Source organism: Antedon bifida, chromosome 5 (genome assembly GCF_963402885.1).
Source record: "Antedon bifida chromosome 5, ecAntBifi1.1, whole genome shotgun sequence".
NCBI lineage: Eukaryota > Metazoa > Echinodermata > Crinoidea > Comatulida > Antedonidae > Antedon > Antedon bifida.
The window spans coordinates 26,251,751-26,275,027 of NC_136230.1; the positions used below are offsets into that span (position 1 = coordinate 26,251,751).

The 23,277-nt window shown below is 34.2% G+C and overlaps 2 protein-coding genes across 6 annotated transcripts in view; one reads left to right on the top strand and one right to left on the bottom strand.

The window, feature by feature from the left end:
- The window catches only part of LOC144842783 (uncharacterized), a 47,684-nt gene extending 37,879 nt beyond the window's left edge, over positions 1-9,805 (bottom strand). Inside the window, exon 1 of one of the 2 annotated variants that reach the window (XM_078699316.1) lies at positions 9,442-9,805. The gene's annotated coding sequence lies outside the window, so the exon portion shown is untranslated. Of the gene's footprint in view, positions 1-3,505; positions 3,558-9,441 lie in introns of those variants that run through there. The other variant, XM_078699317.1, reaches the window with a different exon arrangement.
- A 2,591-nt stretch (positions 9,806-12,396) lies between these two features.
- Positions 12,397-23,277, top strand: part of LOC144842763 (serine/threonine-protein kinase mig-15-like) — a 39,211-nt gene continuing 28,330 nt past the window's right edge. For all 4 annotated transcript variants that reach the window (XM_078699288.1, XM_078699289.1, XM_078699290.1 and 1 more), the window contains exons 1-2: positions 12,397-12,642; positions 14,653-14,718. In XM_078699288.1, the coding sequence (XP_078555414.1) occupies positions 12,595-12,642; positions 14,653-14,718 (114 nt within the window). In that variant the 5' untranslated portion in view covers positions 12,397-12,594. The remainder of the gene's footprint in view (positions 12,643-14,652; positions 14,719-23,277) is intronic.

The window sequence follows — 23,277 nt, forward strand, 5'->3', positions numbered from 1 at the left end:
GTATATTCTTCATAATCAACCTGGGGCATATGTAAGTGGTTGTGAATAGAAGCATTGATGTGCTTTCGGGAAGAAGAATAATACTGTAATAACAGAATACTGCTGAGATGAGAAATTTGAGATTAACATCCACGAGCATACCTCCCAACCCAATCATTTGAAATTCATCTTATTTCAACGTTAATATTTTCTATTTCTCTACTTCACAAGTACGCTTTGAAACAACATACTTGTTTGTGTATCGTGCGTTATGCAAATACGTCATGTACATTGAAGAATTGTGGGACTTCCGGCAAAATATTAACACTTTACATTTAATATTAACAATGATAGCCACAGTGCAATTTGTGCAGAGGTGGGTATACTTCCTGTCAATTAGAAATAGTCAATTTCAAGTTATATTGGATTCACACTGCTCAAATTGAAACGGTTTCGTGGAGCTTAAGCTTGGTTCCCACTAGGACTATTAAGCGCACCGCAAGTAATGCTCTGTTTAGACTGTCAAACTAGTTTGACAAAAAAATTGTGATGTGACCAAATACGGTACTGATATGCCCAAAAATGGTAGTCATATGACATCATCATGTCCATATATATGCGCATCACATTTTTTGTCACATAAAGTTTGATAGTGTAAACGGAGCTTAATGCGATTGATCATCAAAAGTGCCGACCGGTTGTGATTGGTCAACTCATTTGCGTCGCGCTGCGTCTATGTGGGAAAGGAGAGAACGCACATACAAATTATTTTACCAATTACAAGCGGTGAAAAATCTACCACTACTTATAAAATTACTTGCTTTTCACTCGACCGATTATCGTAAATTTCTGCATGTAGGCCTATGTCGACGTTATTTAGCCCTGATAAAGTGTTTTCATAAAGCGTGGAAATTCCTAGCTTACATTTGAACAGCTTTTGTAGTTTAATTCTGAAGAGTCATTATTTGCATTATTTTAGTATTTGCCCTTGGTAATATTATTGAATTTATATTCATCGTAGTACATAAACCATTTAAGACTACCTGAGATGAATTCAAGAAAATGCATTTAACAAAACATGAGTAAGCAAACGTTGATTGTCAAGCCGTAAGTGATCAAAATAAATAGAAAAACATTAACATTAGATTGCGCAGACACAAGCCTTAACCTTGATTCTCATATTTAAATGGTAAATACAATGTGAATGATACGTAAATGAAGCGTACAGATGTACCTCATATTGCTTACAGGGATACATTAATTGTCATATAGCTACACACAGCTAGTAATTATACATGTTAAATTGAGGCTTTTTGACAAAATCGAATGAAGGACACGGTTCGTTTGGTTGCTACTGTAGAAATACTTACATTTGTAATACATTGTGCATACAGACAAACACTGTCAAACTAATTAGACAAAAAATTGTGGTGTGCCCAAATATGGTAGTTATATGCTCAAATATGGCAGTGATATGACATCACCATGTCCATATTATGGGCACATCACAATTTTTTTTTTTCACATAAAGATCGATAGTGTTTGTCTTGTCTTGTCTTCGATGTTTGGTTTAGGCTATTGGGTTTAGTCGTTAAGCATTGTCTACACTATCAAACTTTATGTGTCAAAAAATGTGATGTGCCCATAAAAGTACATGATGATGTCATATCACTACCATATTTAAGCATAGCACTACCATGTATGGGCACATGAAAATCTCTGCTATGCTGGTTATATTGTTTATCGTTCTATTCATCCTGGACCAAAGTGTCCAGACGTTTTACGACAATGCAATACGCTTAGGCCTAATTGGTTTCAATTAAAGACCATCCGATTAAATAGAATTATTAGGACTAATTCTAACTAATGGAATCAACAATGTCTACACAATGACATATAATTACGATGCGTATGACGTGATAGCGCGTAATGAATAATAGTATACATTGTGAACGTGTACCAATTGTTCATCACTGTTGATCAGGTGGATCAGCGTATGCGCACCATCGTTAATGCAAAATAAAGAAGAATGAATTTAACTTTTGTTTCGTTACTTTCACCCGATTATGTAGACTTGCCCCTTTCGAGGCTTTTCGATTTTTGTCCGAAAATACGATCTCATGTATTATACGTATGAAACGCCATATGTGCCAAAATATTTATCTTTAGTAATATTAATTCGAAACTCCGTCTGGAACCCAGACTACCGACTATGAAGCTGTCATTAATATGTATTAAAAGTATTTAATAATACCTAAGCTCGTATCTAGATAACTGTCAATAGTCCGTTAAGGTCTACCTAATGACACCTGCGCAGAGTCGGGTACTTTGCGTTTTATGACAGTACAAAACGGCTTAAAATACGTCTATAATAATTATTGCTAATTCGTTAAGACATAAATTGAAAATTCAATTGTTCTAATGAATTTACTCCTTTTTAGTGTCATGATTCGGTTGTGAAAATTGAGCACATGTGCCTCAATTGTTGTTCTAACCAACATGTACGGTATTTATGTCAAGTAAGTAGGACTACTTTGCTACTTAAGAAGTCAGTAATCAATCTTTCAAAAGGCATCACATCTTAACCACTAGGCCTACTTATGCCAAAGTACTCGTTGAAATCCATCAACAACTATAGCCAAAGAAACTGAACGGTAAGTCACTAAAATTCACTGAAAAGCTCCATTTTTCTATATTTGTGTATCACGTATCAACTTCAAAATTGGCGGTGGATCTAGGATTTAGAAGGGATGAGGTGGGTGTGTGAGAGGTGGAGGGGAAGTGGGGGTTTGGGCATCAAAAGTGCTTAATTAACCCAAACCACCAATGATTCATTCCATTAATTACCTTCTATAAATAAACATCTAATACGTTAGTCTAGTTGGCTCGAGTTGACTGAATATTCTTACTATTCCATGGCATAATTAATTTTAAAAAAAACAAAACACATAAACGTATGAACGTAGCAAACCAGGTGTCCATTGCTGGTGGATCGGCGTATTTTATGCACTTTTAACAGATCATCCATGTTTTAGATAAAATGTAAATGGGGAATAACCTGGGATTTGCAGCCTAAAGAATTGCGCACAGGTGTGGACGACACAAACCACAGCGTTCTACTCCCCTATCCCTTCGTGTCGAGTGCTGCTACCAAACGGCACCCGTCTGTCCACAACGACAGCAGGGGCTGAATGGACCAGTACGGGGTAACCCTCTACTTTTCTGAAAGTTCTCTGGGTTCTTTAAAGTGCAAACAAGCCAGATGTGTCCTTATCCAAGAAGACTTGTTCTAACACCTGCAGAACAATGGTCGAGGAGTGTCTCGAACTGTGCCGATTGCATTGTATAACTACGGTTTGCTGCGCTCCTGCCTTAACCGCTCGGCCACTCAACTCGAAATGAATTTAACTTGAAATATCGTTACTTTGTACTCGTTGTATTGAGATTACTGCTGGTCGGCATAGTATATAACTTGAGCTGGAGAATTAAAATCAAAACGCCCGCCGGAAAAAAACAATATGCTTACCCAGAGACTTGTGGTAAGTCTTTACTGTAATACAAACGACACCAACATATTATAGGCTACAGGAGAATTCTCATTTCGTTTTCCTGTATGATTTAATTCCACGACACAAATTTGATTTCGCATCTCATCTGTCATTCTACATTATTTACATTGCCACTGTCAATACATGGATCAAACTCACTGATGTGGCGACTATTTAATACATCTCCTATATCTAGGGATATATGCTTTACAAGCTGTAACATATTATGAGAGTCTACATAAATTGCGCACAGGCACGTACGATCGAATCATCATAATATCATCATGAATAGGCCTAAAGCTCTGTCTACACTATCAAACTTTATGTGCCCATATAATATGGACATGATGATGTCATATACTACCATATTTGAGTATATCACTACTATATTTGGGTACATCACATTTTTTTTGTCAAACTAGTTTGATAGTGTAGACAGAGCTTAATAGCGATAAATGACACTCCTATAATTATTTCCTTTTCTTACGAGGTAGGTGTTGTAATCCGACATGTCAGTTTTCGAATAGTAAATTAATTACCATAATAGGCCTAATTCAATTGTTTTTCCAAGCTGTAACACAACAAAAGTTTACACAAATTGCGCACATGATGATGATATTACAAATAGTAAGGAATGCTTGTCAGATAAGCATTCATTTTGAAGCTGAGAGTTTCTAATAAACAACGTTAAATTGTTTCATAATGAATTTTAAAAATATTTGAGAATCGATTCAAATATGAATGTGGAAAAGTGTTTAGTGTCGAAACTTAAGTCATGCATGTTGAAATAAACGCGCTGCTCTTTCATTAGCTAACTTTGATAACATAAATGTGTTCTTTTTAGCACATTTTCAGCAACATACATGTCATGGTTGTTCAGTCACGTGTAGAAACCCAACAAGGTGTGATTGGAAAAACTGAAGCACGCGCCACGCTGTGCAGTTTGTTTAATGCTACCTTCTATCTTCGTTTGACAGGGTTAAAGACACTTCGGTCTACTCGTAATTTGGGAGATTTGCGATGACCTATACGGACTAGGACATTTGTCATGCTTGTGCGTTTGAGTTTCGGGTTTGGCAATTTTGTCAAGTTGTCTGGCCCATATGATTGGTCAATTCTAGGTCCAGGCGACAACCCTGGATTCATGCTATCAATGCATTTGAATGTAATCGGAACCTTGTTAGAACTATTTTAGGACTGGTGTACCAAAAGGCAATCTTATGTCTGGTCGCGACAAATACCAACAGTACATTACTATGTACAGTACATATTATTCTATTTTATATAACACCTAAATAAATTCCTGTCATTTGATTGGACGATTGTGGGTCACATGGCGTGCAATAGTACGCACTATTAAACGATCGTTTAATAGTACTTTTTTAAACATTTTGTGTACGAAAAAAAAAACCTTTCGCGGATGAAAAAAAATTTAGAATACAAAAATTACATTGAAATACAACAGCGCCACCTGTTGTCCTGCCTCTGTTTGTAAACACCACCGCGAGATATGCAACAGCAGCAGATTTTTGTGTACGATTTGGAGATATATAATATGTACTAATTTCATTCAAAAAGGCATTTAAATTAGCTTTAGATCGTTTTTAGGATTTTGATTAATTAATGGGGACATCCCTACAAGACGTGGAATCGTTGGAAAAACCATAATTAGCCAAGATAAGTTCCAATTGTCTGTCGAAGTTTTGCCTTTCAGCCAATCTAGTACTACTACTAGCCTAGGTCTAGCCTAGCTAGGCCTGTTAGAATTAGGCTAGGCCTAGCCTAGGCGTTTTAGCCTTGCTAGGCATAGGATTGTTTGGTCGTTGTTGACGTAATTAACACTAAAGTAGGTGTGTTTAAATAAATCCATATAAATATAACATTTAATATTATAATATTAAAAACCAAATGTTACTGTTTTAATCAATCTGAATGAAATGTAGGCCGCTTGGCTAGGGCTACCCTATATTTGATTCAAATGACAGGAATCTATTTAGATGTTATATAAAACAAATAATGAATGTTTAATATTCGTGTAATGGTACAAATAATGGCATTTGGTGAATGATGAAAAGTTATATCAACTCGGCGTTGCCTCGTTGATATAACTTTTCATCATTCACCTCATGCCATTATTTGTACCATTACACTCATAAACATTCATTATTTGTATACTATTCTATTCTTAAGAGGCGTGGAACTGATCGTGTCGCAGCCACAGACAGATAGTCTAGGTTCTAGACCGAAATTAGTAAAAAGATAAATATTTTGGCACATATGGCGTTTCATACGTATACAACAAGTGATCGTATCTTTGGACAAAAATCGATTCGCCGAATGGTGGACTACCATGAAAAAGACAATAAATATGGGGCAAGTCTACCAGAGATAGATAAACCCTTTGATCTCCGGAGCTCAGATGATCCTGCTGTTAGATTAGATTGCCTTGGGTGTACGGTCTTCCCGAAAAATTCGATTGATACGACGTAACTTCGGATAACTGACATACAATGTAGAATTCACATGTCAAACTTTTCCACACAAATGTTTTAAACTATCCGGACATATATCTTATGTTCCGATAAGTTTTTAAAATGTGAAAACATTAATTTACATTGACAGATCAACATTCTTTGTTTTATGTTAACATTAGTTAAATTGAAAATGTGTCAATCTATTGGAAATCTATACGAGCAGATGGTCGTGATCTCAAACCACCTTGTCAGTTTAAATACCACACATTCTAGTCATTCTCAGTACAATTTACAACCAATTATTGTAAGCTTTAAACATTTTGTAATTAAAATAGGAAAAAAACGTGTTTTAATATTTGTGGGAGTTCAAAGGCCTGTAGTACGATAACAAACGGCGATAGATAATATACATTTTTTAGAAAACAGTTTTTATCCATTTTGTTCGATGAAAATGACATATTCGTATCGAATGACGTCATGATAAAAACAATGAAAAAGCAATGATAAAATCGTAATGGTTATTACAACTTATTTTTCTTTTCAACAATTTTTTTTCTTTTTTCTGTTGAAAATGCACATATTTATCTACCTATTCGTTCGATATCGACCTAGTTATAACAGGCCGTAATAGTTTTTTAAAAAATAAATAATAATAATTGCTTTTCAATACAAACACGTTTAGTTATTAAAAAAAAAACTTTCATACCAGATTGGCTTACATAGACTAGACTGAGTAACAGCCAATTAGGCTGATTAGTGTAACCGATTCTCAGTATATCTATAATTTGTCCCACTATCATACCGTAGGCATTATACAGTGCCATATAGGTGTCATAATGTGATGTCATGGCTCATAAACCTGTGACATAATACAGCTTTCACATGTGATACATATGTGACACAGTATTACAGCATGTTCCTAATTATAATGGCATTATGTAGAAACAGTACAGACTTGGTGGATATTATTTTTAGGCCTATGCCTAAAAAAATATTCAGTTTCATTACATCACACGTTGATAAAATGTAAAAATCTCGAAATTATGCACAGGTGTCTCAAAAGTGCACATTATAATATTGCAATACTATTTAAAATATGAAGTTTACGTGAGTCTGGAGAACAATAATGTAATATATGATATATTATGGAATTCCGCACCGACATTCAGAATTCATAATTATGTTTGCCAACGCGCAAATGGCTGTCGTATGTTTTTTCGAGTCATACTATATTGCACAGCACTCAAAAGTTGTGTCCTAAAGGCTTTTAAACCACCAAAGTGGATTGAAACATGGGGGTATCTTATTTTTTACATCCATGGTTGAAATGACTGCATCATGTACTATATCGCTGTGGTTATTTCTCGGGTCATATTATAATGCACAGCGCTCAAAAGTTGTGTCCTAAAGGCTTTTAAACCAAAGTGGATTGAAAAATCTTATTTTAAACCTCTGTTATTGACTTATCATCATGTAGGCCTACTATATCGGTGTGGTTATGCCGGACAAAGTCAAATTATGAGTTCGCTAAAGGCCTATCTCTTTTAATAAATGATATTTCCAGTAAATGTTAGTTTACATCGGAGGTGATGATTCGCGAAATGTTTTTAACTTTTTTAAATAAAAAAATTATTTTTTTGGGTGTCTAGAATACTAAGATCTAGAAAACTAAGACCTAAGATATCTTAGTTTTCTCGACACCCTATTTTGTTATCCATCTGCATACGTTACCTGACTTTCTTTGAGACATTTAACTTGATTCATTTAATGTAGAGTGTAATTCTATTCTATCATTATTATATTAATAACAGGCAATAAACAGCAACAAAACAAACATTTGTTCACAAGTTTTACATACAGTTACGATGACACATACAAAATATACATAATACGAAGCTCTGTCTACACTATCAAACTAATTTGACAAAAGAAGTGTGATATGTGCCCAAATATGGTAGTGATATGCCCAAATTATGTAGTGACATGACATCATCATGTACATTATGTTGGAACATATATATATTTTTATAATAATATTAATATCATGGATTTATATAGCGCCTAATGTTGTGAAACATGTAAGCGCTGAACATTATTACCACGGTCACTTTTTTTGGGATCAAACACGTATGGAAACATACTCCCATAATGCAGCTAGTAATCAGCGCAAAGTTGTGTTCAGATCTACATCATCATTGTCACATAAAGTTTGATAGCGTAGACAGAGCTTAAAAATAATTATCTTTTCGTAGAAGAAAAAAACACGTTAAAACCGTGCATTGTTGGTCGTCCTATTTAAGTTTTCACTAAGCGACGGTGCACGTTTCAAATAAATATGTCGAAACGTGCTGCTGGAGTTTCCCTTTTTGCAGCAAGCGAGACTTGACTAAGATAGATTTAGAAGATAGAATTTCCTTGCTGGCTAGGATGGATTGTCCAATAAATTGCTGGTCTGTGGTTTGAAAAGGGTAGGCCTAAGTCAGTCAGGAATAAAAGAAGGTGGGTAGGGGGTCCTTTTTGAATTCTAAACCCTGGCTGCGGTCTTATTCTATTATTATGTTGGCCTCATATATCTTACATCTGTATACCTGCATATTAGGTCTACTTAAATACACAGTAGTATAGAATTTTAGGTGTAAAGACATTACAAACATTATACATTAAGTTTCAATAAACGAACAAATCATCATCTTTTTCATCATCATCATCGTCATCATCATCATCATCATCGTCATCATCATCATCATCGTCATCATCATCTACTCAAAACGGACCAACCGAAAGGTAAACTACTGTAATATAATTTATATTGTTGTGATAGACGTGTGTCACACGTGTCGAGCATACGGAGCAATGGTAACGGTTTTTGATCAGCACTGTTGGGCTCTGCCTTTGAATTATCGAAAACTACTCTCGTAACAGCGATCATGCTACAACCTGATAATAAGCTTCATCAAAAGTAAATAAATAACGAATCATTAGTTCAGGCCGTACAAATCATTACTGTTAATTCTTAATTTGACAGCTAAAGCCAGGTGCCACGCGACAAGCGGTTCGATTTGGATACCGGTACATCCATGTGGTAAAAGCATGCACACGCTAAAACATAACACCAGGGGCGTGTAAATTGTAAAAATTATTTTTTGAAATAAAAATCAAAATATACAACAAACATAGGCATACTTTTGGCAAAAATGTGTACTGTATACCCGACAAACTCACGGGATAGCCTGACACACAATTTAATAAAGATAAATTCATGTTTTTATTGCCGATGCACAATGAGTGAACATTGACTTTACATTCATCGATAACATTCCGTCGATGTTTATTAATGTTCATAAAATGGCATGTTGATAATAATAATATGATCACTGGAAATTAACATTTCAGATGATATAACATCTAAAGATTAAGATTAGCAATGATTCCAAACTTACCGAGAAAAGCTAGCTCCAGGAATGTTCTGCCTTTGAATTTGACGGTTCCCGCTTCTTACTCCTAGCTTCCTGTTCTCTAAAATGTAAATGTTCTCTCTCCTTATGATGTTTCAACTTGTAAATGATTATGATGTTCACTTTGCCGTTTTCCAATGACGAATGTGCTATTGCTGTTGCTCCTAAATTCCTTGTACCCAAAACATTGACGACAAGTTAGGGCAATTACTGACTCATCTGGTGTCTATCCCGCGACGTCCAAGCACCGTCTGTCACCCCACAAACGAGTCGTCAGGTTTTAAAACAAGCAATCAGTCTCTGGACACAAAGAAGGCTACGACTGCGATTGAAAGATACACAAACACAATCGTCGAATTCATCGACACAAGTGATCAACTATTCTTGGCCGCAGTGGCTTAATTACAAATCATCCTCTACACTCGTTGATGAATCATAAAATGCTATGGAACGCTAAACAGTGGCTTAATTACAAATCATCCTCTACACTCGTTGATGAATCATAAAATGCTATGGAACGCTAAAGTGGCTTAATTACAAATCATCCTCTACACTCGTTGATGAATCATAAAATGCTATGGAACGCTAACGTGGGATGGCGCAGTAGTATAAAAACTGAGTGACACAACTGGAATAATATAAGTAATTGTTTCTCTTCTTGTTTTTTTTTGTATGATTTGTATGGATGTACTATCCGAAATAAAGAAATGAATGAATGAATATAATGGTATCCGTGAATTTTTTTAAATTTTGTTATTATTCAATGTTATTATTAAGTTACAAAAAATGGATCGAAACATAATTATTTACCTAATATTAAAGATGTATTCTCCCCCAAAAACATGAAAATGAAGATTAATTAAATCAGACTTTTAATAGGTTATTTTGTAGTTTTGTTAAAGTTAATCACTTCCGTAGAGGAAAAAAAATAATGTTTTCACTTACAGTATTAAATGACAAAATAAATGGTTAAATTCAATCAAGTTTTTTTCAGGTAAATAATCTTTTTTCGATTTAATTTTTGGTCAAAGTGGATAACCATTATGTGACATTAAAATGGCATATTAAAAAAAAATTGTTTTAAAATTATTTTTCAGGGGGACAATACATCGTTAAACCCCGAAATACCGGAAGACCGGAAGTTCTCGAAGTTCGTCAGACAGAGGACCGCCAGGGTTAGACAATGTATTTTTGTTGTCAAATTTAACAAATTATGTTTCTTTTTATAAGTGAAATCATGGAATTTTAATTAATTGTTGTTTACTTCAATGGGGTGAAATCATATTTTTTTTCGTTTTTTTTTTTCATAAATGAATAACTTTGTTATTTAAATAAAATATGGCCAAACTTGATTTTATTCATATTAAATTCGTTTTCATTTTTAGGGGGACAATAGGCTCTATATATTTAATGCGATTTCTATCAAACTTGTTTGACAAAAAAGGTGGATGTGTCCAAATTGGTTGATGATATGACGTCATCATGTCCACATTTTGTTGTCACATAAAGTTTGATAGTGTAGGCCAGATCTTTAAATGACCACACACACACACTAAATAAGTACTACGTCCACTAAGAGGAGATCATGATCGTCTTCGGAAAGTCATTTGTTACAAATTCTTGCCATTTATATAACGCAAATAATAAAAGATAGATTGAAAATGTAATTTGTTTACTGTTATAATACTGCTAATATATATATTTTTTATATATTTTTATATGTTACGATATAGTTTTGTTTAATATTTTTGTCTATGTTCGATGTTTAGTCGTATTTTTATAAGATCTTTTTATTACACTTGTATTTTTGTATTCATGACTTTTTATATTTATAATTGTTTGAGCTTGTCAACGAAACGAATTTCCTTTTGGACCAATAAATTTCTGTATTCTATTCTGTAGGCATATATGAATGCATCACGTATGCTAATTTGTTTCGACAAAATTCTAATGACAGTTTATAAATCCAGAATTAACAAGCCAATGTTTTGTTGTGTTGTTTTTATTTGACAAGATGAGTTTGGCGTATCTCTTTTGAAAGCTAAGATAACAATATATTGGATCGGATCATGTGCGACGTACGCGTAAGATCGACTGTGTTGGTGCATTTTATCACATGAGACATTACTTATGTCACCATTCATCCATTGAGTCGAAGAGAGAGACCTACTTTTGGCGCTGCGTACGCATTCTCTGTCATCTATCCGTTATTTCCTCACAATTCAATCAATGTCACTGATTACTAGTACCAACAACATCATGATATATGACTCTGTTATTGTTATTTTTGTTCGCTTTCTAATCATTTTTTATTATAATTAGTTCATGTATCACGAAAGAGGAAATGTTGGAACAACGGTTCGCGGATGGGATCTACCGTACATTAAAAATAAATAAATAAATAAACAATCAACGTATTCCGTTAGTATTATTTATTTTTTGCCGATTTCCACAAAACAGTATGCTTAAGCGTGGTTCCCACTAGAACGTAACGCAAGGACGTAAACGCAACGCAAGTGAATTGACCAATCACAAGCGATGGCTTATTCGATTGTGATTGCTAACTGTCTATAACTTCGCTTGTCATTGGTTAAAACGCTTGCGTTGCGTTTACGTCCTTGCGTTACGTTCTAGTGGGAACCAAGCTTTAGATGAATGAATTTTTTCTTCAATCATATAAATTGTTATTTAGGTTACTAACATTTAACAAGAAAACTTTTAATAATGTAGGCTACGCATAAAGACCTGTTTTTTGAAAACTCTTTATTTATTTTTTTTTCATACGTAAATAATGTAATATTTATAATAAAAATATTGTAAAAACCTGTTACAACTAAAATGTTAAAAACATTTTTTATTATAAATTGTGTATAGCGCCCTCTTTATTTTTCAGCAATGTAACTAATAGAGGGCGTTAATCTATGCGAAATGGGCCGGAAGTGGACTTGCTGCAGATAGAAAGTGACTAAAGAATTGTCTCTGGGAAGAATACATATTTCAAATGAAAAATAGCATATTTTATTGATGAGACAGAGCTTCGAAATTTATCTACTGAGTTGATGAAACATCAATTTCATTTTCACATCGGATGTATTAACAGTAGTATTTATTTTGGGATAATTACTGCCCGTAACAAACATGGCTTCGATGAGAAGTCTGGATGATATTGACTTGGCCCAGCTGAGGGTGAGTACTTTGTCTCTGGACGTTCGTAAGGGTTTTAAAGATTGCACAACAATGCCTATACAATTGAAGGGTAGAGTTTCGATTTAATTGTACTCGGGCCTAGGCTATCAAGTATGTATTAGAAGACTAGCATAGGCCTGTTCATTGAACATTCTCATACACAACTTGGTTTTAACTTTATAGCCTAGCTAGCTACAGTACTGAGTACTCTAAGTGTATATTATTTTATTATTATTTATAAAAATAAATAATCCACACAGCACAGTCTCACAACAACAGCTGAGATAAAATTTTAAAGGCCTCTCTGGCTAGGCCTAGAGTCTGAGTGAGATATGTTTTTAAATTGTAGGCCTATAAATTAATTTAAGAATTGATTGAAACACCAGAATTTTGGCATCATTATTAATATTATTTGTTATGGCCAGGACGGCGGGAGAGAAGTAAAATTGGTGGTATCCCGGCCCAAGATACTGTACTGTATGTGTTTGGCATGTGCTACGACTAAACTTTGTTATTTTGTTTATTGTGTGTCGTGCCTATTGCACTATACAGTACAGTAAAAACTAGCCTAGGCTACTCGTCTTGTTTTTTTTTACTGTAAAAATTATTTATATTCACACTTTTAATCTGAAAGGTGTGAATAGCAGATAGCAATGTTGATGTTGAACATTCCTATGAGATAGCTGAGAAACAAAGAAAATGCCTCTAGACAAGCAAGCTCTATTTTCATCCTATTCTAAAGTTGTAAAAGGAATGTGCTATATACCGACTTGGAATTTGTAATTCCTGGGTATTTTTAGAATACAGAATTTATACTGAACTACTGTACTAGGCTACAGTATAGAGTAGTACAGACATTTTCAACAAGTCCCTAGAGAAACTCACTGGTATACAGTAGGCCTGCTAATTATAATTTTTTTACAGAAAAAAAAAATTGTTTTATGCAAGCACAAAAATTTACATCATCATTAAGGACCGTTCGTAAAATAGGTTTGGAAATATTAGAAGTGTGTAAATGAGGTTGACTTTAATTTAATTTGTCTTTAGGCACATATCAGATAGGTGGTAATCCCCCTGAACAGGGGCTATTTTGTGAACCAGTTCACCGGGGGTAACCACCGACTTGTCTCAAATGATGAACTGGGTTCTTTAAAGTGCACACGGGCTAAAACTGTATACACTGGGCCTATGGTTTATAGTCCTTATCCGAGAAGATTTGTTCCACCACCAAACCTACAGTACAGGGTGTCGTCATCAAACCCATGCCGATATTGTTGTCTCTGTAGGTATGATAAACGGCGCCCCTGCCTTATCCGCTCTGCCATTTTACTCATTATTACATTACTGTACAGTACTAGGGAGGTTTCGCAACCTTACGAATACGATAACGAAAACGGATACGTCACACATTTGTAAAACTTTTGAGCTGATCCCCATTTCATATTCGTAAAGCGTATTCGTGTTGACGAATATCACCAGTCATATTCGTAACTACAAAACGAGTATAGTTTTTGATCTATTTTGCACATTTTGCATTTGAATCAGAAATGATTCATGATTATAATATAATTATAGATTTATTGAAAGTAATTTACTAAAGTAATTTACTAAAATGCCAGGTCAATTCTGATAAATAGCAGTTTTTAAAGTCCTCACTCGCTTTGATGTTACGCTAGGCCTAGGTAGCCAAGCACCAAGCAACACGTACCTGCGCTTCGCTCAAATTTACCGCAGTCATATTTTGGACGGCGCCCTCAATATTTCGTTGCCATGCGAAACAGGTTTTTACTGGCTTACGAAAACGAATACGTGTGCGTGACGTATCCGTTTTCGTTATCGTATTCGTAAGGTTGCGAAACCTCTCTACTATCTATTGCAGATTGACTGATACTGTACATTGAAACACATTTGTATCAGACAACAACAGGTTTTGAATTTAAAGCAAACATTCAGAGTACACTAAAATATCCCTAAATTAATATATTTATGGTTTTGTTGTTTCTTTTTCAGGAGCCTGCTGGCATATTTGATTTGATGGAAGTAGTAGGTAATGGTACTTACGGACAGGTATTCAAGGTACAGTAACATTTTAAATTCAAGCATTGAAGCAAAATCTATGAATATTACTTTACAATATGTTTTTATACTGTAGGTTTAATTGTAATTTGATGATTTGCTTGTATTTTTAACTGAACTTTTTGGTGAAATCTTTGACAAGATAACAGTACAGTATTTCTTTTTGCTGAGGATACAGAGAATTTCTGATACACAGAAAAAACTTACGGTGACCCACACTCGGAATAATTTCGCCAGTGTACTGTAGCATAGCAAAAAGCTACTGTATACTAAATTACCATCTATAATAGAAAACCTTATTATTACAGTACTACACATTTCTTTCTGATCATGGTAACACTAGCGTTTGGCTTACAGAGTTTGAATGTGCTGACTAAACGTACTACTGTACAGTACTATAGGTTGCCAACCATTATTTCAGTTTGATTTTTCTCCTTTATAGACCTTGTGTGGGCGTGGGAATTCATTTTTCGGGAGATCATTAAAAACATAATTATTGAAATGATTACGTTGGCCTTTTTGAATTTCATTATCTTATTGTGTTGATGACCTAGAGATTCCTAATTACTTGTCGAATAATCTTATATCAAATTACTGGCTGTTTTGCAAGCAAAAGTCTCTAAATTGCTACATACTGTACTGTTGATGTTAACCTTTGACCTTAGCCTATACTAATATATTTTCATTTGCATTGTAATTAAATTATGAGTGTTGGCTGTGCAAATCAGCTAAAGTGTTTCTGACCTTAGTTTAGAGATTTGTTAGGCAACATCAGTAGTGTGCATGCGAGTACTGCTGCAGGAGCTGTGGGTTTATAGTCCAGGAGTATTAGACTTTGAGGTAGAAATAAATATGCTAAAGCTGAATTTTTCAGGATAGGTCCCTAATGTTGTCTGAAACAACATACTAAAAGTCCCCGGGTTTCCCCGTTGTGCTTCTACCCGATTGGGCCATTTTTCAAAATGGCGGCCATCTTAAAATTATTTACCATATGTTGACAACCAGTAGGTGTAAGTAAACAATCTTGGTGTCAAAATACTCAGAAGACCCATATTTATATTCACTGTAATGGAAAAGTTTAACAAAAAATGGTCAGAAATGCCTGTTTTGACCTTTGACCCTAAATTTGGATTATCTCAATATCTCATCAACGACTGGCCGTAGAGACGTCAAAGTTGTCCCAAATTATTCAGAATGCCCAACTTTCTATTCACTTTAATGAAAGAAAAATACCAAATTCCTTTAGAAACCTTCTATTTTGACCTTTGAACTATTGACCTAGACATATTTTAATTTTATAGACATCTTGGTGATCGATAGGAGTACACAAGCGAAATTGGTGTCAAAATACTCAGAAGACCCACATTTATATTCACTGTAATGGAAAAGTTTAACAAAAAATGGTCGGAAATGCCTGTTTTGACCTTTGACCATAAATTTGGATTATCTCAATATCTCAACAACGACTTCAAAGTTGTCCCAAATTATTCAGAATGCCCAACTTTCTATTCACTTTAATGAAAGAAAAATACCAAATTCCTTTAGAAACCTTCTATTTTGACCTTTGAACCATTGATCTGGTCATATTTTATACCAAAATTGTATAGAAATCTTGATGATCGATAGGAATACATAAGGGAATTTGGTGTCAAAATACTCCAAAACACCCATGTTTCTGTTTACTCTTATAGAAATAATGTACTGAATGCGATTGAAAGTGTTTTGACATTTGACCCTAATAATTACATTTTAATGAGAATTAGTCTATTTCGTGCCTAGCTTAACTGTATAAACCGACAATAGCCCGTGCTCTCCAGAGGGAGGGCTTAGATGCAAAAAGTTAAATTTAAGTTGACATAAAGATAGACAGAATCTAACAATTCATCAGTATGGCCATTGCCATGAGAGGTAAAATTCATTCCAAATTGCTCAGATGCTAAACAGACAAACCAAGCCCCAATTTTAAACTATATATATATGATACATTTTACTGTCTGTTTGGGCTTTAGCCTGTTTTCACTTCTTTTATTCATTAGTAATAGTAACCAAACAAATTTTATTATTTATTTATTATTTAAGGTTAGAAATTAGTCCTCCAAAAAATGCCACGCCTTCTCTATATGGCTAATGTCCATGTTTAAACTTTGGAGCTACACCAATTCTGAAATGTTTCCTCTTCGGCAGTGTCATTTAATATATAGCAGAGACCACTACTGGTTGATTTGACACACACTTATTGGTAAAATTGTTTTTTTTTTTCAATTGAGCTGCACTATTACATTTCTTTGTGTATATAGGTCTGGAGTACATAATTCATCTTATAACATTTTTTAAATTGTCTAAAACTGCACACTGTACATAGTCACCCACCCAACCATTTATCAAGGTCTCAGTCTAAGTCTCATTTTAGGCTCTAGTCATACCTCCGATTCTTATCTGATATGATGCAATTTAATTTTAAAAGAATTATTGCATTTATCTTTAAGATGTGAACATTTTTCTCTGTTTTTTCCAATCAAAATTCTCTAAAAATCGAAAATACTTCAGGACTATAATTATGATGGTTAATAAAATAAGGGCATGAAAATCTGTTGAAGACCATAACAACTTTACAGTGACAATTTCTTTATAATTCATCTTGATAGATTTGTAAGAGTTTCATATTGTATTTTATTATTTAGGTGATTTGTCAAATGACACATTGTGACCCTTTGATACCTGAAATTATGGCCTCATATCTATATTGATGAATAGTATTATTCGTCCATCGGACATTTTTTTCTGGGCTGTTTCGGATAAATTTGACATCTCATGGCATGATGAATGGTGTGATATGTCCATCATGCTATTTGGGACTTAAATTATTAAATTATAATGTAGTGATTAAAGTCAAAGGTAAAAAAACATGGGTGTTTAGGAATATTTTGACAACAAATTCGCTTATGTATTCCTATCGATCACCAAGATTTCTATATGTTTATGATATAAAATACTGTATTGGCCAGATCAATAGTTCAAATGGCAAAATAGGTGGTTTCTAAAGGCTTTTAGTATTTTTCTTTAACTACAGTGAATAGAGAGTTGGGCACTCTTCTTAATTTAGGACAATTTTGAAGTCTCTACGGCCAGCAGTTGATGCGGTATTGAGATAACCCAAATTTAGGGTCAAAGTTATAAATTTTTAAACCAATTTCGTATCCTATCGATCACCAAGATGTCTATAAAAATAAATATGCCTACGTCAATAGTTCAAAGGTCAAAATAGAAGGTTTCTAAAGGTTTTTAGTATTTTTCTTTCATTAAAGTAAATAGAAAGTTGGGCATTCTGAATAATTTGGGACAACTTTGAAGTCTCTACGGCCAGTCGTTGATGAGATATTGAGATAATCCAAATTTAGGGTCAAAGTTCAAAACATGCATTTCCGGTCATTTTTTTAAAAACTTTTCCATTATAGTGAATATAAATATGGGTCTTCTGAGTATTTTGACACCAATTTCGCTTATGCACTCCTATCGATCACCAAGATGTCTATAAAATTAAAATATGCTTAGGTCAATAGTTCAAAGGTCAGAATAGAAGGTTTCTAAAGGAATTTAGTGTTTTTCTTTCATTAGAGTGAATAGAAAGTTGGGCATTCTGAATAATTTGGGACAATTTTGAACTCTCTACGGCCAGTCGTTGATAAGATATTGAGAAAATCCAAATTGATGGTCAAAGGTCAAAACAGGCATTTCCGGTCATTTTTTTAAAAACTTCTCCATTACAGTGAATATAAATATTGGTCTTCTGAGTATTTTGACACCAAAATTGTTTACTTACACCTACTGGTTGTCAAAATATGGTAAATAATTGTTAAGATGGCCGCCATTTTGAAAAATGGCCCAATCAGGTTGAAGCACAACGGGGAAACCCGGGGACTTTTAGTATGTTGTTCCAGACAACATTGGGGACCTATCCTGAAAAATTCAGCTTTAGCATATTTATTTCTACCTTTGGCCCTTTTTTTGTCTAATACTCCTGGACTTACGGGCTGCTGGGGAGAATCAAAAGCTAGGGTCAATCACTTTGTCTTTGATAGATTTTTCATTACTTTTTATATTGATTTTTAACACAACTTAAAATAACTAGGCAGACCTTATTACTGTATTGCTAAACCCCTCAAACTCCAACAAACCTAAAAAAAACATGTAAAGCAGCAAAGCATTTTGTAACCGACATACAACTGATTGAATTATCATATTATACAACTGGCTCCTTTGTACTGAATATGTATAATTGTCAATTAAAAAAAATATAATTTTTTTGTTGTTATTGGGATAAAATACCATTTTTTAATTAATTAATTAATTTAATTATTTTAAACCAAAAATTGGTGTTTTACCCCAAAAGTTTTCTGTAGACCACTCTACAATCTACACTACTCATCCCAAACAAAGTTCTATAAAACATCGGCCCATTTCCTAACCCATTTGACGTACAGTTCATGACAGAATATAGTATTGTCTGTCTGTTTGACGGACTCACTCTCAGTAGGCCTACCTACTGTACCGTACTATAGCCAAAAGATACACAAATGTACAAAACCAATGCAATAATTTACTGTAATAATCACTGATGCAAATATGAAGAATTGATTGTAAAAAAACTGTGTTGTTTTGTAATAGACTCAAGGCCGCTTATGAATCATAAAGAATTACTTACAGTCATTTCAACATGACACTAAGTCCTGAATAGTTTAATTTATTTGACAATTCATCAAGTTAATTAAAAGTAAATATTGAGGTATTGTTTGAATATAAAAATAATTGGCTTGTTTGTGGTGACTTACTGTACTGTATTGGTGTGAAAATCCTGATTTAATATAAATACAGGTAGTCCATTCTTATTATACAGTATACTGTGCATATTTAAAGCAAGCTCTCAATACACATTATCACTCCGGTCATGTTTTGGATTAAACACGTATGATGGAAACATACTGTACTCCCATAATAATAGAGTACTGTAATCAGTACAAAGTTGTGTCTTGATCTAACCGGTACCCATTTTACTACAGTAAACCTGGTTGGAGAGAGGCAAATGTAAGTAAAGTGTCTTGCCTAAGGATACAAGCAAAGCAATATCCAACACACTGCACCACATGCAATACTGTAATTGATTTAATTTTTTTTTTTATTTTATTTTATTTTTAAAACCAGAAACAACAGCAGAATCTCACTCTGACTGGGTGTGGAGAAGAATAAATTCCAAATAATCAAATTTAGTCAAATTTTAATTATAAAAATTTATGAGAAAATAAACCGCACAGTGATACTACGTACAGGAAATAAAAAAAACCTCCCCAATGGATTCTATTCAAACCTAGGGGCAAGCAAAGGGCAGTGGCGTAACGAAGAGGCCTGAGGCCCCTGGCTTAGGAACCCTAAGGGGGCCTCTAATGCTAGAGGCCTCGGACATTTTTAGCCTTTTTTCAACATATTTTAATGCCTGTTGTTTCCTCTGGGCAGGGCTCCCATAAGCTTTGGGGCCCTTTGGTTTAGCCAGTGAGCGCTCATAGCCCTTACTCCACTGCCATATGGGTTTTCATGGTGTGGTTCATATTGATTAGATATCAAATCTTTATAACATCCTGGATGTGGGCTGGTACGGCGGCGCAAAACATGGAGACCACAATACAGTAGTTTGTTTTGCAAAACAGAGATTGCCACTACATTATACAGTACAGTAGGCCTTACTAACAGCACCATAATCAACATTTTTCATTGGACAACATTCTTAATTAGGTCATTAGGACATTACTTGAATTAGAGAATTAAAATGTGATACCTGGATAACATTTAATGGTACCTGGATGGAATAAATGGTTCCTATATGAACAAAGTTATCACATGATTTAATGTCCCCATAAGTTATTCTAATCTTAGATGAAAATATGTGACAATTTACAGCTTTGAAATTTCAAGTGGATGGAACAAATAATGTGACTGTATTGCTATAGTAATTGTGACTTTATTGGTGCCCAAAAGCTTTCAGCATGTGCATTTAGATTTATAACATTGACAGTTTTACACCTTTTTTATTTAAACTGTAGTTCCAATACACTTGAATACTGTATTTAATATAAGCCATGCATTTCTTCACTGTACAGTACACTCTACGGGTCTGTTTCTGATGCATAGCGCCGAATAAACCGTTTGTTTCAAAATAGATTTAAAAGTGTAATTTTTATATATGGACTGCATTTCTGCTAAGTTTTTGCTCCAAAATAACCGTTTAAATCAGTGGGTGGTCGTTGACAGAAATCGTTAGCATTACCTAAAATGCAATTGGTCTTGGTGGTTAATTCAAACGTTACTGCAGTGTAGTTGACTCAAGGTCGCTAGCTATCAATGAAATAACTGTTATTTGTGTTGCAGCTAAAAGTTGCACAGCAATAACCGGTTAAATGCCCTTCTAACACCGAATTGAATGGGTGTTTTTAACAATTATTTTTGCCCTGCCATTTAACCGGTTACTAAAAAATTGTCCTGTTTCTGCTTCCAAGAAATTTGGGTTAATTTATTCACACAGTTTTTTTGCAGCAGAAACAGGACCCAGTCACAGTCTCTGCAGAGATTTCCCCTAAGGGGTGTGGTTTACTTAGTAGAGTTTCTTTTGTGTAATATATAGTATAGTACAATTGGTTTATTCGCAGGTCTTGTAGTATTAAATTAGACTTTGTTATTCACTGCTTTGTTACAATTATATTCTACTTATTGTCAACGCCATTGTTATTTAAAAACCTGAAGAGACGTTTTGTCCAGACAGACAATGGTTTGTTTATATTTGCTTCATTAATATTTAAAACATTGAGCTTAAAAACTGTAATTTTGATGAAGATCAGATCTGTAATAGTTTGCAGTTTAAATCACTACAAATCAACACAAGTTTTTCTAATAATAATCAAAATGTTTTTTTAGCATCCACATTTATTTGATATTATTAAATCTAAAGGCAAGTTACTGCAATAAAATGACAATGCTGTGGGCCGGGTATCAGTGGCTGGATCTCAATGGAGGTATAAAATAAAAGTCTACGACACTACTACGTGTCTAGCTTACATGGATAAACCGACATAAAGGCCTTATCCCCTTCAAGGGGAGAGTATATTCCGAAAAGTAACATTATTTTCTTGAACTCTCCTCTAAGACAGTGGTATCGCCCATGACCTGCGGGTGGGCGACAATGCCCATACCCTTTTTTTTTTTTTGAGACATCGTAAAAGTAAAATAGCCAGACAAATTGTTTTAATGCAACCTTTTTCATATTGTAAATCCAGATTTTCAATGCAAATTTTACTTAATAAGTAGATTCAAATTTATATGGATTGTTTGTAGAATCTTTGTCTGGTTTAAAGCTCTGTTAAACTTTATGTGACAAAAAAATTGTATGTGCCCATAATTATGGACATGATGATGTCATATCACTAACAACTACCATATTTTGACATATCACTTACCATTTTTGGGCACATCACACTTTTTTTTCAAACTATAGTTTGATAGTGTAGACAGAGCTTAAGCCATGTTTCAACCTAATCATTATGCTTGAACAATCATACTGATCATTAAATCAATGTCAATATGATTACGAATCCTTGCCACTTAGAATAATGTGTTTTATTTACTGTACTGTATCCGTTTACTATAATGTTTGTTTCTAAATATGCCCTACTATAATACCAGCCCTGCCTTCCTTAATTTAGCCCCGCCTTTCTTAATCCAACCCTGCCTTTCTTAATCCAACCCTGCCCTTAATCTAGCTTTTCCCTCACCGCAACAGTTCTTTAAATAATCATTCACATTCAATTTCTTTGCATATGTACAGTATGTTTCCTTTTCTTTACAGTACATATCCTTCCTGAGTTTAAATCCTATTTGTTTTGTTGGCTTCCTGGTTTCATGTAGTCACATTCCAACATGACTGCATGCAATTTTCAACCACCACCTGCGTTGTATTGTGTTACTACTTAAGCCTGATATTTCTTACATCACAGTACCAGGTGTAAGGATAATATTTATTTAAGGTTCCTTTCTATTGAGCAATAAAAATAAAGAACAAACAGAACTTGCCAACAGAAATGGATTCTTTCCAAAACCACAAAAAAAAGAACTGATTTTGAATACTTATTGATTGATCGTCAAAACCGATTTTAAAAATGGTGTCTCAGTCTGTGGAGCAATTTTTAACTGCAATGCAATCGCAGTCTCAAGTTGACCTCACCTCAGAAGGTCACTGAATGGCGTGAACATTAATTTAGTATAGTCAGTACAGTAGAAACATTACAGTTTTAAACACCAAATAACCTGCTTGAGGAAACTTGATGATAGAGTGAAATTATGTTTTTCAAAACAGTACATGCAGTGGAAAAAAAAATTTTGTTTTAAAATGTGTATTTACGGTATACAGTAGTTTACGGTATACAGTAGTTTACAATATAATCACATACAATTAGTAGTGGAGCTGTAGATTGGTGGTTAACGTGCTTGCCTTCCAATCCTAAGGTCCCTGGTTCAAAT